Source organism: Podarcis erhardii (assembly GCF_964252035.2).
Source record: "Podarcis erhardii genome assembly, chromosome: 3".
NCBI classification, from domain to species: domain Eukaryota; kingdom Metazoa; phylum Chordata; class Lepidosauria; order Squamata; family Lacertidae; genus Podarcis; species Podarcis erhardii.
Window position 1 is genome coordinate 59,933,739 of NC_138507.1, and position 16,925 is coordinate 59,950,663.

A 16,925-nucleotide genomic window follows, 5' to 3' on the forward strand; every position below is an offset into this window, starting at 1 on the left:
GAGTTTGGAGAGGGTGGGGAGTGAGGGCTTTATGGGGCTATATCCAGCTTGCTGACCAGGGGTTTACTACTCCAGTTTTTAAAAAGCAGCATTTCAATAGTGGTAGTTTTATTTTCAATCCATTTCCTAGTGATTCCCAACACAGAATTTACTTTTTCCTCACAGCACACATAATGTTTTACCACATCCTGAAGATGTGTTTTTGATGGCAAATACAGTTCAATGTAACTTGATGCCATTTATTTATTTATTTATTTTCAATTCACCAAGCCTGGAAAGAACCGTTTGTAGCTCTTCATCATTCCCTTTCGTCTTTACTACCCTGAATTATTTACAGAACTATTATCTGCAAATGTGGCTGTTTCACTGTTCACTCCTAACCTTAGAAACAAGTTAAAAAGCACCAGTCTTAATAGACACTGCCAGAGAAGTCAGAGAAGTTTCCTTTTTTTTAATGGTTGCCCTTAATGTTTTTAGTGACAATGTAATGTTTTAGCTAGATAATTTGTAGGTGTTTTTTTTTTCAACACAGTGGGGAAAATATTCTAGCTAGAGGTTTACAATGCTTTTCATAAGGTATGAAAAAGAAGCCAGCACTTCTTGAAGTGGGTGTGTACAAAGAGTTTTGATGCTGAGACATCAATAAAAATGTCATTAGCTGTAGGAGTAAGGCTTTGAGTAGATGCTAAAACCTGATGGATGCCAATAACTGCTATCTGCCCTTGTTATCTTTCAACAAGAGAGGATGGTAGCCTCCAGATATACTAACAGCCTTGCTCACTAGTTATTTTCCAGCTCCTGTTGTGTGGTATTTGTTCTCCTTTTGCAGGCAGTGAAATCAAAAGAGCCTTAAAAGGAGATCCACATCAGGATTTCTCTGGACTACCTGTTTATTCAGCATTCATACTGATTCACTTGTGCAGTGTCAAGCATTCATTCATCTCACTAATTCCAGTGTATTTCCCTGTCACTTTCCTAACTGCAAAAAGTCTGCTTCTTTTAAAAAGTGGATTAATTGGGCTAGGGTGAGAAAGCCCTTTAAGTCGCTTTAATCGTACAAGCCTAAATTTCCAGTATGTGTTTTAATCCCTTCTACGAAATATTGCCAGACTGGAGGTGGCCACAATCAGGGTAGACCTACAAATGGAATCAAAATTATAGCAGAATCTCATGATAGACCCATTTTTGGTTACATGGAGATGTTTATACAATCCATTCTGATGAAGGAATACCACCATGAGGTGACATTTTCTGTTATTTTTTCTACAGTTACATATTCTCTATCTATATGCCTATATCTAGTTTGGCCCTTAAGCATCAGGGGCATTGAAGTACCAGTGTTGGCTCAGAAATCCATCCCATTATTTTTTTTGATAGCCAGCATATCCTGAGCTAGTCCCTTTAGGTTATAAAAAGCACTTTGTCGTGAGTCAGTGAAATAGCAGTGTCAGTAGCCAGATTTCCTGAGGCAGTGATTTAGGGGAAAACTATGATTTTTCTCTCTGACTGTTGGCAAAGTTTAGGAGGAAAAACCCACCTCCTGGATAGGAAAGATTTGGTTGTACCGAGTCACCAACCCCTCCTACACACACACGCACAAACACACACACACTCATTCACTCATAGACTCATTCACTCTTTTGAAAAGAAAGTAAACACCTTTGTGTTGCAGATTATTGAAATTGTCCTGCAGTGTATGATCTGTAATTGAGCCCCATGTTCTATTTTTTTGTCATGAATGTGGCCTGCCAGGCCTCTTAGATTGGCCCTCAGGATTCTCCTCAGGCCACCCCACACCTTGTGCTGGCTCTGCTCCATGTCATCTTCAAATGTTTTTTCCTGACTGAGATGTGGCCTTGACCCATGATAATGTCTCTTGCTTCCCTGCCTCACTGGGGATATGCATTATGTGTTGTGTTGTGTTGTGTTGTGTTGTGTTGTGTTGTGTTGTGTTGTGTGTGTATCTATATCTATATCTATATCTATATCTATATCTATATCTATATCTATATCTATATCATCTATAGATATATGTTTTTGTGTAGTTAGACTGCAGTCTTCTCTACAAAAGCAAGAGTCCCATCCATTGCTCTGCCCACTTTCCTTTCTGGCCCCACCCACTTTTTGTTGGCCTATGTCCACCACTGACATGTGGCCCTCAGAAGGCTTTCCTACAAGGAGATTTGATTCATGGGATGCATACCACTTGGTTCCTCAACACTTGGTTACACTTCAGTTCCACGACTTTTCAGCTGCATGTCAGAAATCACCTCACTGAAAACTGTGGGCATTTGCTGTGGCATTGGACCATGTGGAAGTTCTGTCTATGGCTGTTGCTTCATGTTGGGTCATTCACACATGCCACTCATTCCTGGATTGGCACATTCATGAGTCTGATATAGAAATACGACTAGTTGGATGAGATTTTGAAAATGGGCCCATAACTGGTTGGTTTTTTTTAAAAGTGCTGTATAAAGATAAAAAGGGCATTGAAGAACATCTGAACTGAGTAGGGTTTGCATCTCTGGATCGATGAGTTTGTGGGATCTTTTTTTTTATGCCTTATTTATATATTTTCTTTTTTTCCTTATACCGCTTAAGAAACACCAACACCACCCCTGGAAGTGGCTGGGTGATGGCCTGGCAGTCAAAAGCAACTGCTTCCAAATGCTGTAGTTAAAAGTCCCACAAAATGCAAATAAATTATGCCTCTTGACACATTGATTACTGTTTCCTGTTTAAAGCATGCTCTTCTTACCAAAGGCAGTGACTGTACTTTTCCTCTCAATCTGACCTACCATGCAGCTTGAACTAAGCATTATAAGAGACACTAGGCTGCCACTACTTTGCTTGCTGGTCTCTGCTTCTCATCAACTGACTGTTGGCTGGGTGTGTGTTGTGGGGCCAGGGGTTGCAGAGTAAGGCACAGCCCAATGAAATAATGTTAAAGAAAATACCTAAGGAAAGGCACAGAACAGCAGAAATTCGGTGTCTCTGGCCCCATCTTTTTAAACTCTAAGATAAAGGTTGGGGGTTGTTGTTTTTTAAATCATCTGAAAGTATTTCTGCTACAAGTTGAGGAAAGACAATTAACACATTGCCTTACTTGATAAATTTGTTTTTGTTTCTTTATTGTTTCTACACTGACTGACAGAGGTCCTGGGGTTCCCTAAGGGGGTTTTCCCCCCAGTCCTACCTGCAGATCTTGAACCAAAGGAGGCCAGGAAGGCATACACGATGCAATCCCTGTGAAGCTCTAGTTTGAGTCACACATCTTAACTTGTTGATTAGAGTCAAGAGGGCAAATGCCTTGCATCTTTGATCCAAAAGCTGCTTTGATCTTTGCTGCACTTCTTTACATTGGGCTGACTTCCCCTCCTTCCTCCCCATCCATTATCAAAATGCTGAAGGACCAAGGAATAAACAGACTGGAAAGAAGGGCTAAAGTCCATTTCTATTTTTAGCACGGACATGATTCATTATAAAAATAGGAAAAGAAAGAATCAATGAAAGCTAGGCTAGGAAGTCACAAAACTGTAGGTTAGCCACGACTGTGGGTGTAATACTCTCTCTTTCCCCCCCTTTCCAGGCGGGAAATGCATCTTCTCTTCCTCCCCCTGCTCCAGACTGTCTGCGGCCTGATGTTAGAATCCCTGAAGCGAAGAGCCAAAACTGCTCCAACTACCAGCCAGACCTGAACATCACCCACGGTTTCCTCTACCCTCCCAGTTAGTAGTGCTCTTTATATAGAAAAGATCATAATGTTGTAATCGGCTGGATGTGGCTGGGTGTTTAAAAACATATACACAGCACTGAAACAACCCACTGGGGATAAGCATGGCATTAAAAAGGGAGAGAGGGGGGTTATTTCAGTGGTGTTTCTTTTGTGAAGGAATAGCTTTGCTATATTATAGTCACTGCCTTCTGTAGTACCAGACCACAAGGCTCCTCAAGACATAGTTAAATATTTTTCTTCAACAGACTTAGATTTACATTGAGCAAAGAGATATGTAAACGTTGCATGGAAAGGAATCTGTTAGAAACCAGGCTCACGGTGATTCATTTGCACATAACATGGAGACATGGCTTGTTTTAACCATGCTTTGTTCATTGTACAACGAGGCAAGCAAACAAGCCACAGATTGTTTCTCCAAAGCTTGGTTTGTTTTCCAGTTGCTGCTACCTTGTGCCTCTCGAGCTTGGTGAGCGTCTGAGGTGAGGTTGCCAAGCAAACCATTTTAAAGCAAGATAGTTGGCTCCTGGCACAACACCAGTTAATAGTTAAAACAAGCCATGGTTCATAAGCCATCAACAAAACATGGCATCTCATTGTGCTTTGTTGCCAGAAAACCAATCATGGGAAGGGGCTTGGCTGGCTGGCTGAAACCCTGAAGAGAAGAATTTCACACTTTTGCTGCAGGGTCCACATGTATCTTTCTGTTACCACTATGTTTGATCCTATGTTTTCATGCAAGAGGGAAGAAAGGGTATTAAATAATAATATTTAAGAGGTATTTTAATGAATAGATCCACCAGAATCGTAAACAAAATTGTGCTCATCTTAAAATAATTTTGGTTTAGTTTTCATGATTTACAAACTATTAATCCCATTTTTTTTTCACAGACTTCAATTCAACTGCAGATGAACAATATGATGCTTTACTTACCAGCAACATTGTTCCCATGTACCAAGAATTCAAAAGTAAGTGCTGATAATGGCCAACACTTTGATAGTGCATTATTTACCTGAGAGTTTATGCTTACGTTCTGGCCTCTTCTGGTCTGTGTGGTCATGAGACAGAGAAGCCATACTGATTCAGCATAACAGTTCCCCTTGTAGCTGATTCTATCTCACTGTACTTTCAATTGCAGGATTATGGGATTACTTGCATAATACACTGCTTCCAAAATATGCTATAGAGAGAAATGGGCTAAATGTGATCAGTGGGCCTATTTTTGATTATAATAGTGATGGACATTTTGATTCCCTTGACATTATTACACAGTAAGTAAAGAAAAAAGGTAACCAATTTAAATGTTAGCATGTGGCACGAGTTTCATTTTTATTTATTCATTTAAATCACTTATATCCCACTGTTCTGTCAAGCATCACAGAGTGGCTTACAAACAATAGCCAGTCTGCCATCTGCTCAGGGTTTCCCAAGCTTGGCTCTCCACCTGTTTTTGGACTAGAACTCCCATCATCCCTAGCTAGCAGAACCAGTGGTCAGGGATGATGGGAACTGTAGTCCATAAACAGCTGGAAACCTAAGTCTGGGAAACTCCATGCTAGATTTTAAGCGAGTTACAGCAGGTTCTCAGTCACAAGTCAGCCAAGAAATCAAGTTATACCATGTAGAATGACTGGCTGTATGTGGGTCAGCTGATACCAACATCTGGCTTGAAAAGAACAGACAGGTGTTTTGGCAAGGCAGCTGCGGCAATGCCTCTCCAAAGGAGAATGTGATGCTAATGTCCAATACAAAGATGAAGGTCTACCAGGCTTGTATGTTGAGCACACTGTTTTATGGAAGTGAGTTGTGGGCACTGCCAGGAGCGACACCTCAATGCCTTCCACATGTGCTGCATTTGGAGACTTTGGGGCATCACATTCCCACCATGTCTCGACATCTACACTGGCTTAGTCATGTCCACAGAATGGAAGATGGCAGGATCCCTGAGGACGTGCTGTATGGGGAGCTGGCTTCAGGCACCAGGCCCATTGGCAGACCAGTTCTGCATTACAAAGATGTCTGCAAACATGACGTGAAGGCTGGCAACATTCACCTCACCATGTGAGACGACTGCAGTGCCTGGAGACAGACAATCAGGTTGTACATCCATAGCAGTGACCAGAGGAGGGATGTCCGCTGGAAGGAGCACAGAGAGAAGAAACATTGTGGTGCATCTGCAGCAGCACAACTGGATGCCTTTAATCTGGCCCTGTTGCAACAAAACATGTCTCTCCTGTATTGGTCTCTACAGCCACAACAGGCACTGTAACTCTCCAGCAGTTTGACTTCACCTCCAAAGACACACTCCTCCATTGTCTCTCGAGACAAATGGATGCCAACGATCCAATGTGGGCTGGCTGATACCAGCATCTGGCTTGAATAGAATAGAATAATTCCAGCCTCACTCTCTGGATCTTTCCTCTGGGAACAACAGCTGCATTGCTGACCACAATTTACCTACAAATCAGGGGGGGGCAACTTGAATGAAATATTGTGGGGGCCCAGCCAAGCCCCACCCCACATATTTGATCACATGATGCAGTGCACACACTATTTGAATGGGAATGCCCATCAACTTTGTGGGGGCCTGGCCCCCTCAAATATTTTATTGTGGGGGCTGAAGTCCCCATGGCCCCTAGGAGTTAGCTCCTATGCTGCAAATTAATAATAATAATAATAATAATAATAATAATAATAATAATAATTTATACCCCACCCATCTGGCCGGGGCTTCCCCAGCCACTCTGGGCAGCTTCCAATTAAATATTAAAATACAGTAATGCATCAAACATTAAAAGCTTCCCTAAACAGGTCTGCCTTCAGATGTCTTCTGGAGTATGGAGTTCTGCTGATCTGTTTGATATGCTCTCTAATGGACCCAGGATAATTTCTTGCCAGCTGCCAGTTTTGTAAAGAATATTTGCAAGTTCTGGGCAGTTTGGCTATGCAAATAGGTTTATGGTCCGGGTTTTACTGGATTTGCTGTTTTCTAGGCTAGACTTAATGCCACATTTTTCAAATATGGTTTGGACAGAGGGAAAGAATTTCTGCCACAATGTAGGTGGATGGATGAGATGACAGACTAGAGCTTCCTTCCAGTCAAAGGGCTTTAATATCCTGTCAGCCACACTGTGCTGTTTAAAAGCTTTTATAAACAGATCAAAATCTGTACAAAGTTAGTCATGGCAAGATAACCCTACCCACTTTTTGAAGAGAGAGCTCATACAGGAATTACCCTGTGCATTAAGGGACTGCATTTGCATGAATATCTGTGACACTGCTTCAGTTTCAGCTAATGGAATCTTCTTTGTATGATTGATAAGAAAACTAATTCCAGGGGGATCAGAATTTCACTCTCACAGTTCCTTTTCAATTATTGTTTCTTGTTAAATGTTAATACAGTTTCAACTAAAAAAATAGAAAATCAGTGAAATGCAATGAAAAGGCAGAAGTTTATTCTTTCAGCCTTTTGACCCCAGATACAACCATGCACATCAAAGGAATTATCCAATCTAAAAAACTGCTGAAATTGTATGCCTTTGTTGGTTAAAATTTTGGACAGAATATCAATCCACATTGATTCACAATTGCAGTCCCATACCCACTTGCCTCAAGTAAACCCAACTGAATTAAATGGGAGTTACTTCTGAGTAAATATGTACAGGATTGTGCTGTAAGTTACTGAAACTGAAAATTGCTGGTTAGGTATATGCAGTATCTCTTTTGCAACAGACAGTGTAATCCTACCTAACGAGTGCTGATTTCCTTCTGCTTCCAGTTATGGAGCTATTCTCCATAATATTTCCACAGGGTAGGTAGTTGTAATTTCATTGAATGAAATGGTATGAATATAATTTTACAAAAAGTATAGATTTTGGTAAACAGCCTTTAATTGATCTCCTTTCACAGGCATGTAGGCAATTCACAGATTCCCATCCCAACCCATTACTTTGTTGTACTGACTAGCTGTGAGGACCAAGCCAACACCCCACTGAATTGCTCAGGCTCGCTGAGTGTCCTGCCCTTCATCCTTCCTCATCGGCCCGACAACTCTGAGAGCTGTGGTGTAAGTATAACATCATTCACTTCACATGCCCCTGCTCTTCGTATTGGAGATGCGGTTTCTACAAATGCGGCCATCTGAGAAGTCTTTAGTGTCCAGTAAAAATCCAACACAAGGCCTAGCCTAAGAGATCATTCTAATTGACTCTCAACTTACTGTTATTCAGACCACTTGTGACATAGTGGATAAGAGACTAAGGACTTATCTACACCTCCATTTCCCCACCGCTTTTCCCCAGGGAAAGCCGATCTTTAGTGCTGAATTGGTACAAACAGCAATTGGGTTTTAAGTGGATTGCTATTTGTTCTAATTTATCACTAAAGAGCAGATTTCCCAGGGGAAAACACATCTGGAGGCCTACAATTCCCCAATTCCTGTGTTAGTATATATGCATGAAAGTCAGAAATGCAGTTTTGAATAAGCAGGAATTAGATTTTTAAATGGTTGCTGAAGAAGAGTTCTGCCTGTTGTGAACAGATGTAATTTATCTGAAGTGCATTGCCATCGCTTGCTTGGTTTATCCTATTTCTTGACTGTGGGCATCCTGGGACATGCTGTCAAATTCTGCTCTCCAGTGAAATTGACACAGCTGGCAAAAAAGCGTTATCAGTTATGCCTCCCCATCACAATGCCCTAGTGCTGGTTTATAAAGTAATACTTTCCTTTTGAAAAAGCACCAAGGCGGCATTGATGGAATTGGACCAGGCTTTTTTGCATCATTTAGTCACAGGACAACGTAAGCCACATATAACTGGGCGTGCTTTGTAAGCGACTTCTCCTCCTCTAGCTGGAGTGGCTGTGGTGGCATTTAAAATGGGAAAAGCATAACAGCTGAAGGATGGTAATGCACAGTATCCAGAGTGGAGATATGCCACTCAGTGGCTGTTCAAAGCATCTGAAAATGTGTACATGATTTCTGCTCCAAGGGTCAGCACTTGGCATACTGTTAAGCACTAACTAGGCAGTGCCAATAGCTGAAGTAAAAAAAAAAGTAGTTTTTGCTTGTAGCATTTGCCTTCGGCCTTCCCCTCCCTCTTCCCAAATATGGCATAAAGGACTTGCTGTGTTTGCTCATTCTGATAAGTCATGGCTCATTGTACTGTTGTAAGGAAACTGTTAAAAGATAGTGAACCAGTTCCAAGGGCAAAGGAAACATTCAGCAGATTGCCATGGTCTAGTTACCCCAGTCCACAGTGACAGAAATTTAATTAGGAAAAATAATAAAGTTGTAAGGCATTTGTATGCAGAAATTCCTTGCACTACTGCAACATTGGGGGGTTTTTTTGCCTGCTGATGCACAATTGAAGTTCTTGTGTTTGTTTGCTTTGTCAGGATGGGCAGCCAGAATCACTGTGGGTTGAAGAAAGAATTCATACTCATACAGCTCGTGTCCGTGATGTGGAGCTTCTGACGGGTCTGGATTTCTACCCAGAGAGAAATCAACCTCTGCCCGAAATCCTACAACTGAAGACATTTTTGCCAATATTTACAACTCTTTTTTAATGAGTGTGTGTAATTTATTAGGTCTTGTTAAAATGGTTCCTTCCTTGCCAGTTGGAAAAACCCAGAACACAAACCAATGCATGTTTACTTGGAAGCAGGGATGCGAGGAGATGACAATTTCATTTCTTATTTTTTTTTCCAATCTTAAATTGGGTTCTCCACATTTTGCAACAATTTGCTATTTTTCTTTTAAAAAAACACCTCATGAAAATTCATCACATTTTTGTTCAAACATTTTTATAAACAGTTTTGACTCATGTACACATTTTGCAAACAATTTCCCCTAATATAATGCATTTTTGTAAACATTGTTTGGTTGGAGAACTACAATGGAAAAATCAGATACGGGTGAATTGGAACGGATAAGCTGTATTTGGATATTGTTTGACAGATTGGGCTTTAAATAAACAAACAAACATGCAATGTATACTGGATCAAATCTATCCTCAATCCTTTCTCAGAAGTCAGTCACTTCTATTCAGTGGGAATGAGTGTGTTTAAGATTTCAGCCTCAATTACAGATCTTCAGGCTATTAGGGTAATAAATGAAGACAGGAAAAATCTCTCCCAGCATTCCTGCAGCTTCATGTTCGTGTTTTCCTGGAATTTCTCCCTCCCTCCCTCCCTCTCTCTTTTGATGGTGCAAGGACTTCAGACTACATGAAACTACTGAATTTGAACTTTTAACATATGAATAAAATAAAATCTAAAGGTTTAAAAGCATTTTGTATATAATAATAGAATGTGCCACTGAAATTATGAACAGGAACAAACTTGCAAAAGAAAGAAAGACAGAGTTTCAGCTGCTGTCAAGAATATTGCTACATGTTATTATGTTATCACGAGGGGCTGCATGCCTGTTCACTTCACTTGCCAATGCCACCAGATTTGGGTATTTATTAATCAGGACTCAGTCCCAATCCTTTAGTTGCAATATAGGGGCTAAAATGCCACTTTGCTGAGTAGTTGTCCAGCTATGCAACTGAATTCTTCAGTGTGCAGATTCATATGCAGAGCTGTAGATTTTTGAGTTGGCATTCAACCCTTCAAAAGTAGCTTCTTTAAGTTCTATATTAACCTTGAAAGCTTAATTATTGTCAGGAGATGAACACAAATCCATAAACATGAGTGCATACAGTGAACAGGCAGAAATTTTCCCCAACCCTGTGAGCTGTGTATTGTTGAGGACTACTTACTAATGGGAAAAGTTTTCTGTTGACATCTGTGTCAGGAAGACCCAGCCCCCTGATTAGAAGAGACCAGCTGGTCAAAGGTATACAGGTCGGAACTAAACATTATAAGCTAAGAGCATTTGCAGATGACTTAGTTTTGACACTACAACAGCCAGAAACTAGTACAAAAAGAGTTTTGGAACTTATTGAAATATTTGGTCAGGTAGCAGGTTTTAAATTGAATAAACACAAGACAAAGGTGTTGGAAAAAAATCTTACGGTGGGGGAAAAAGATAGTTTTCAAAGAGAAACTGGTTTGGAAATTACTAAAAAGGTAAAATATCTGGGGGTGAATTTAACATCTAAGAATGTGAACCTATTTAAAGATAACTATGAGAAATGCTGGGCTGAAGTGAAGAAAGATTTCGATATATGGTCAAGATTGAGACTTTCCTTGTTAGGCCGAATTGCTGTAATTAAGATGAATGTATTGCCGAGATTGTTGTTTTTGTTCCAGACATTGCAAATTTTAGATAAGATGGACTGTTTCAAGAAGTGGCAGAAAGATATATCTAAATTTGTCTGGCAGGGCAAAAAACCCAGAATTAAATTTAAGATTTTGACTGACGCAAAGGATAGAGGGGGCTTTGCCCTGCCGGACTTAAAACTTTATTATGAAGCAGCAGCTTTTTGCTGGCTGAAACCATGGCTACTTCTTGAGAATACAGACATTCTGGACCTGGAAGGCTATGATAATAGTTTTGGTTGGCATGCATATTTATGGTATGACAAGGTAAAGGTACATAGAAATTTTAAAAATCATATTATTAGGAAAGCATTGTATAATGTATGGAATCGATATAAAGATTTGTTTGAAAGTAAAACCCCCAGGTGGCTGTCACCAATGGAAGCTAAGGCGGTAAAAAGATTGAACATGGATACAGACTGGCCAAAATATTGTGAAATTATAGAATATGATGGTGAAAAGCTGAAACTACAGAGTTTTGAGAAATTGAAACCTAAAGTCCGAGATTGGTTACATTACTACCAGATTAATGAAACTTTTAAGCAGGACAGAAAACTAGGATTTCAGAAGGAGAGGTCAAAGTTAGAAACAGAATTGCTAGAACCCAATACTAAGAATTTGTCTAGAATGTATAATCTGCTGCTAAAATGGAATACACAAGATGAAACGGTTAAATCAGCCATGATTAAGTGGGCACAAGATATTGGTCATGATATTATGTTTGCTGACTGGGAGCAGTTATGGACCACAGGTATTAAATTTACGGCATGTAGTGCCCTGAAAGAGAACATAATGAAAATGATCTATAGGTGGTACATGACCCCAGTCAAGCTTGCAAAGATATATCATTTGCCCAATAACAATTGCTGGAAGTGTAATGAATGTGAAGGAACTTTTTATCACCTTTGGTGGACCTGCCCAAAGATTAAGGCCTACTGGGAAATGATCTATAATGAAATTAAGAAAATCCTTAAGTGGACATTTGTAAAGAAACCGGAGGCTTTTCTCCTGGGCATGGTCGGCCAATTGGTACCAAAGAAAGATAGGACCTTTTTCATGTACGCAACAACAGCAGCAAGAATCCTTTTGGCGAAGTATTGGAAGACTAAAGAACTACCTACTCTGGAAGAATGGCAGACCAAGGTGACTGAATTTATGGGACTGGCAGAGATGACCGGCAGAATCCGTGACCAGAGGAAAGAGACAGTGGAGGAGGACTGGAAAAAATTTAAAATCTATCTTAAAAATTGTTGTAAAATTTCGGAATGTTAAGATGTCAGGGGATTGGACACTAAGAATTACAGCTATAAATCGAAATTTATAAAGCAGAAACTCTTTTTAAAGAGAATTAAATATAAAAATGGGATGAAGAATTGCTAAAAATTTTGAAATTTGGATGCAGTGAAGGGGAGGTTTGGGGAAGTCGCATTATGTTTGTTTTGTTTTTTGTTTATGTTGTAAAATCAATAAAAATTATTATTAAAAAAAAAAAAAAAAAAAAAAGGAAGACCCAGCCCCTCAATCTCACTTGTACAAACACAAGCTTAGGTGTCTGTGCTTTGCTAATTTTCTGCCACCAATATTTACTCAAAAAACCCTTGTAGCTTGTGTAGAAAGCTTAGGCATGAGATGGACGCCTACACAAGAGACAGGATGAACTTTAAACAAAGATTGTTGGTTTATTAAGGTGGGTGCTAGGCTTATAAGGGGATACAGAGACCTACGTTCAGGTCTTAAAGTGGCTTGATAACACTAGTTTTTCGCTGGTTTTCACCTCCGGCCAAATTCCTTAAACCTCTAGCCCAGCCAAATACTTCCACAACCCAGTGCAACTACTGGGCATCCTCTGCCTTTGTAAAATTTCTCCTGGCTGCTTGGAGGGTTCAGCTAACTTTAGAACACTGCTTACATCACCTTTTTCTGGTAAGACATTTAAAAAGGGCAGCTTTTTAGACCAAGTCAGTTACTTCCTCCCTGATCCAGACCCTGCCTACTAAATACAGTGGTACCTCAGGTTACATACGCTTCAGGTTACAGACTCCGCTAAGCCAGAAATAGTGCTTCAGGTTAAGAACTTTGCTTCAGGATGAGAACAGAAATCAGGCTTCGGCGGCGCGGCAGCAGCAGGAGGCTCCATTAGCTAAAGTGGTGCTTCAGGTTAAGAACAGTTTCAGGTTAAGTACGGACCTCCGGAACGAATTAAGTACTTAACCTGAGGTACCACTGTACTCAAATTGGCTGTGCCTCTCTCCTCTCAGAATGCTAAACAGCTTTGTGCAATATTGTAACAGTACAAGGCTTTAGACAGTCTCCGTTGTAAGGGGCAGGCTAAAAGAGTCTGCTTACAGCATTTGTTGCACAACTGCCTGGCAAGGCAGGCCAGTCACATCTCTCAGATGATCCAGAAATCACTGCCACTACGCCCCTCTTAACCTCTACAGAATAAAGTCTGGAAGGTCAAAGGAGCAGACACAGCAGACCCTGTGCAGCTTAGTCAATCCCTCTCAGTTTACTCAGGGAGCTCCGTCTTTCCCCAAGATCAGAACGGCCTGCTTTTCTCTATCAACCTGCATTTCCTGTATCTCCATAGCAAGAACTTCGAGGCTTAGGCTCCTGAGAGGTTTTCCCCAACCCTGTGAGCTGGCAGCATTGCAGCAAGACACCACTTGTCAAATTATATAACATTTATTAGGAATAAAAAAGACAAGGGAGAGCACAAAGGGAACAGAGCAAAATCCTGAAAAATAAAAGGAACTCTTTAACTCAGACATACCTGTGCTCACCGTATATTTGAAGCACTATGACACTATTTTAAACAGTCATAGCTTCCCCCAAAGAATTCTGGGGGCTGTAGTTTGCTAAAGGTGCTGAGAGTTGTTTGGAGACCGCTATTCCCCTCCAGCAGCTGTAATCCCCAATGTTCCCTGTGAAGAGGGATTGATTGTTAAACCTCTCTTGTATTAACCCCCACCCCCCCCAAAAAAAAATCTGGAAGAAAATGTGGACACCATCAGGTATCAGGAAAGGAAAATAGCTTAGTGGTAGAACATGTGTGCTGCTGATAATGCCAAGGTTGCAGGTTCAATAGCCGCAAGGGACAACTGCATATTCCTGCATTGCAGGAGGTTGGACTAGATGATCCTCAGGGTCCCTTCCAATTCTATGATTCTATGTGCTTTGCATGCAGAAGATCCCACTTTCAATCACTGGCATCTACAGGTAATACTGGGAGACCCAAGCTGCCTGAAACCCCACAGAGTTGCTGCCAGTCATTCAGTGCTGGATTTATGTATACAGTAAGTTAAACAAGCTATAGCTTAGGGCCCCACTCTCTTGGGGGCCCCACAAAAAATTAAAGGGAAAAAAACCCACTGGGTGTACATTTCCAAAATATAAGATAAAAAACAAATAAAATAAAACCTACATACAACAGCAGTGTTTTGTGTTGTGTAGGCTCCTATGATGTAAGTAATGGGCCTATAAATTACCATATAGCAGGGATGTCCAACAAGTCAATCATGATATACTAGTTGATTGCGGAGTGTCCCTGGTCAATCTTGGTTGATCGCGGGACCTTGATAACCGCCCCCCTAAGAAACCCCTTTAAAAAACCAAGTTTGGCTCACCCTCCCCTCCCAAAAGCTCAACAACTCTGGTCAATCCAATGGGTAGATCACTGCCAGTATTTTTTACAGTGGCAGTAGATCTCAGTCTCTTGGAAGTTGGATGTGCCTGCCATATAGCATATATTCAACACAAAAAAACAGTGATAAATTGTTGTTGACAAAGGACAGCTGGACATATAAAGGGCCCCATTACCTTCAGTAGCTTAGGGCCTCAGCAAACCTAAATCTGGTCCTGCAGTCATTACAGAGATAATAGAGAACGAAATGAACCAGTGGTCTGACACAGCTTCCCATGCCTATACTGGGCTTTCCACTGTGTAAATAGATGATGATGATGATGATGATGATGATAATAATAATAATAATAATAATAATAATAATAATAATAATTATACCCCACCCATCTGGCTCGGTTTCCCCAGCCACTCTGGGTGGCTTACATCACATATAAAAAATAGCAAAACATTAGACATTTAAAATTTCCTGATACAGGGTTGCCTTCAGATGTCTTCTAAAAGTCAGATAGTTATTTATTTCCTTGACATCTGATGGGAGGGCATTCCAGAGGGTGGGCGCCACTACTGAAAAGGCCCTTTGCCTGGTTCCCTGTGAGGGAACTGCCAGAAGGCCCTTGGAGGAGGACCTCAGTGTCCGGGCTGAATGATGGGGGTGGAGACTGAGGCCGTTAAGGGCTTTAAGGGTCAGCACCAACACTTTGAATTGTGCTGCGAAATACTGAGTTTACTTCCTAGTGTCTGATTTTGTGACCCTACCAAAGTGCCAAGAAAAAGTGATTTTTTAAACAGGCCCCCCACTATGTTTTCATGTAATTAACCTTCTCATCTTCAGAGACCCACTGTGGTTTGCATAAACAGGAACCCCTCTGTTTACTATGTACTACAGTGACTGCTGTAGCTGTTGGCAGGCATTGGTCTCTGATATCTTTTTTAAATGAAGTGAAGCTGGAGAAGTCTCAGAACTTGTTATATCCAATACCCCAGTTATTTTCTGTAAAACCACGCAGAGAAAATTAGCAATAGGCACTACGGCTTTTGATAGGAATGGTGTGTACAGTAGCACTTGTGTTGCAATGGATGTCATAAATGTGATGATTGTCAGCATTTACAAGTGACCACTGACAATCCCAGATTGTAAAATGTCTAAAAATCAGCAAATGCAGGTGTGAGTGTTGGCAGCATCTAAATATCATTTTCAGCATTCTGATATTCAGTGGATTTGAGATGCTAATAATTCCCTAACATGTAAGCTGGACTTTTCCTTTATTATTTGATTGACTCCTTATTTAACAATAATACTCTTTGATTAAATATGCATAATGGCAGTGAATGTTCCCCATCATTCTCTAGTCTACATTCTCATGTAAGGATAACAATTGGCAGGCAACTTACTGCTTCAAAGGGTATCATCCAACCTGCTGGTCTCAAACACCCCACCCTTACAATATTGGGGAGCCCCTAATCGGCATTTCACTCCTCTGCTCTAGGCTGCAGTCCAACAGGTAAGGTCATTGTGGCAAAAGCTAGGACAAGGCACTTTCAGAGAAGTGGCAGGTCAGATATGGAGAGCTGAGATGCATCTGCCAGTCTTGAGTCAGACCTCCTGCTGCTCTTTCCCCAGCATGCCCTGGGGCTGCCACACCTTCCCTGTCAGCACCTCCACATCACACGGCTGAGAGAGCTGCAATGTTGCCTGCCAGTCATTCCTCAAAAGGAAGCTTACATTGATTTGTCACCTCTATTATATGGAACTAATCACAGGCAATCCAGAGGGACTGTTTATGAAATCCATCTCTGCTCTAAATGAGCAGACAGCGAGTGTTCTACATGAGCACTGGCTGAAAATAGGACTCTGAAATTTCAGTGTATGATCTGTCTAGTCTTTGATCTGTCTATGATCTACCACTGATCTGTCTAGTAAAATTGTAAAGGGAAGCCTGAATTTATGGGACTGTTCCTGTTGCTTGGCTGTGGTCTGCTAATCCCAGGAGCGCATTGTCACATTTGACCTTTGGTTTTGCTCTTCCTCTGGGATATAAGGAACTACCGCAACTGCATGACGAATGTTAGCTGGTGGTATGGAAGTGTGATTGTCTCCTAAACTTCAGTTGGCAGATGGGTTTTCTTTGTGCTCATGATACAATTGGCTGCTAGTTGTAAGTAAATCCTATTGAACTCATTGGCACTTTCTTCTGAATAAATTGCAGAGGATTGGACTCACATCTTTTTTACTGGACTGAACAAAAGTTTAAATGTAATGCTTGCGTGCCCATTGCTTTCCAGC

At 40.9% G+C, this 16,925-nt stretch overlaps 1 protein-coding gene across 1 annotated transcript in view; it reads left to right on the forward strand.

Moving 5' to 3' along the window:
* ENPP3 (ectonucleotide pyrophosphatase/phosphodiesterase 3) overlaps positions 1-9,727 on the forward strand; it is a 54,084-nt gene extending 44,357 nt beyond the window's left edge. Inside the window, exons 19-23 of the mRNA XM_081855286.1 lie at positions 3,590-3,728; positions 4,625-4,702; positions 4,873-5,005; positions 7,644-7,800; positions 9,130-9,727. Coding sequence (XP_081711412.1) covers positions 3,590-3,728; positions 4,625-4,702; positions 4,873-5,005; positions 7,644-7,800; positions 9,130-9,300 — 678 coding nt within the window. The 3' untranslated portion in view covers positions 9,301-9,727. The remainder of the gene's footprint in view (positions 1-3,589; positions 3,729-4,624; positions 4,703-4,872; positions 5,006-7,643; positions 7,801-9,129) is intronic.
* The last annotated feature ends 7,198 nt before the right edge of the window (positions 9,728-16,925 follow it).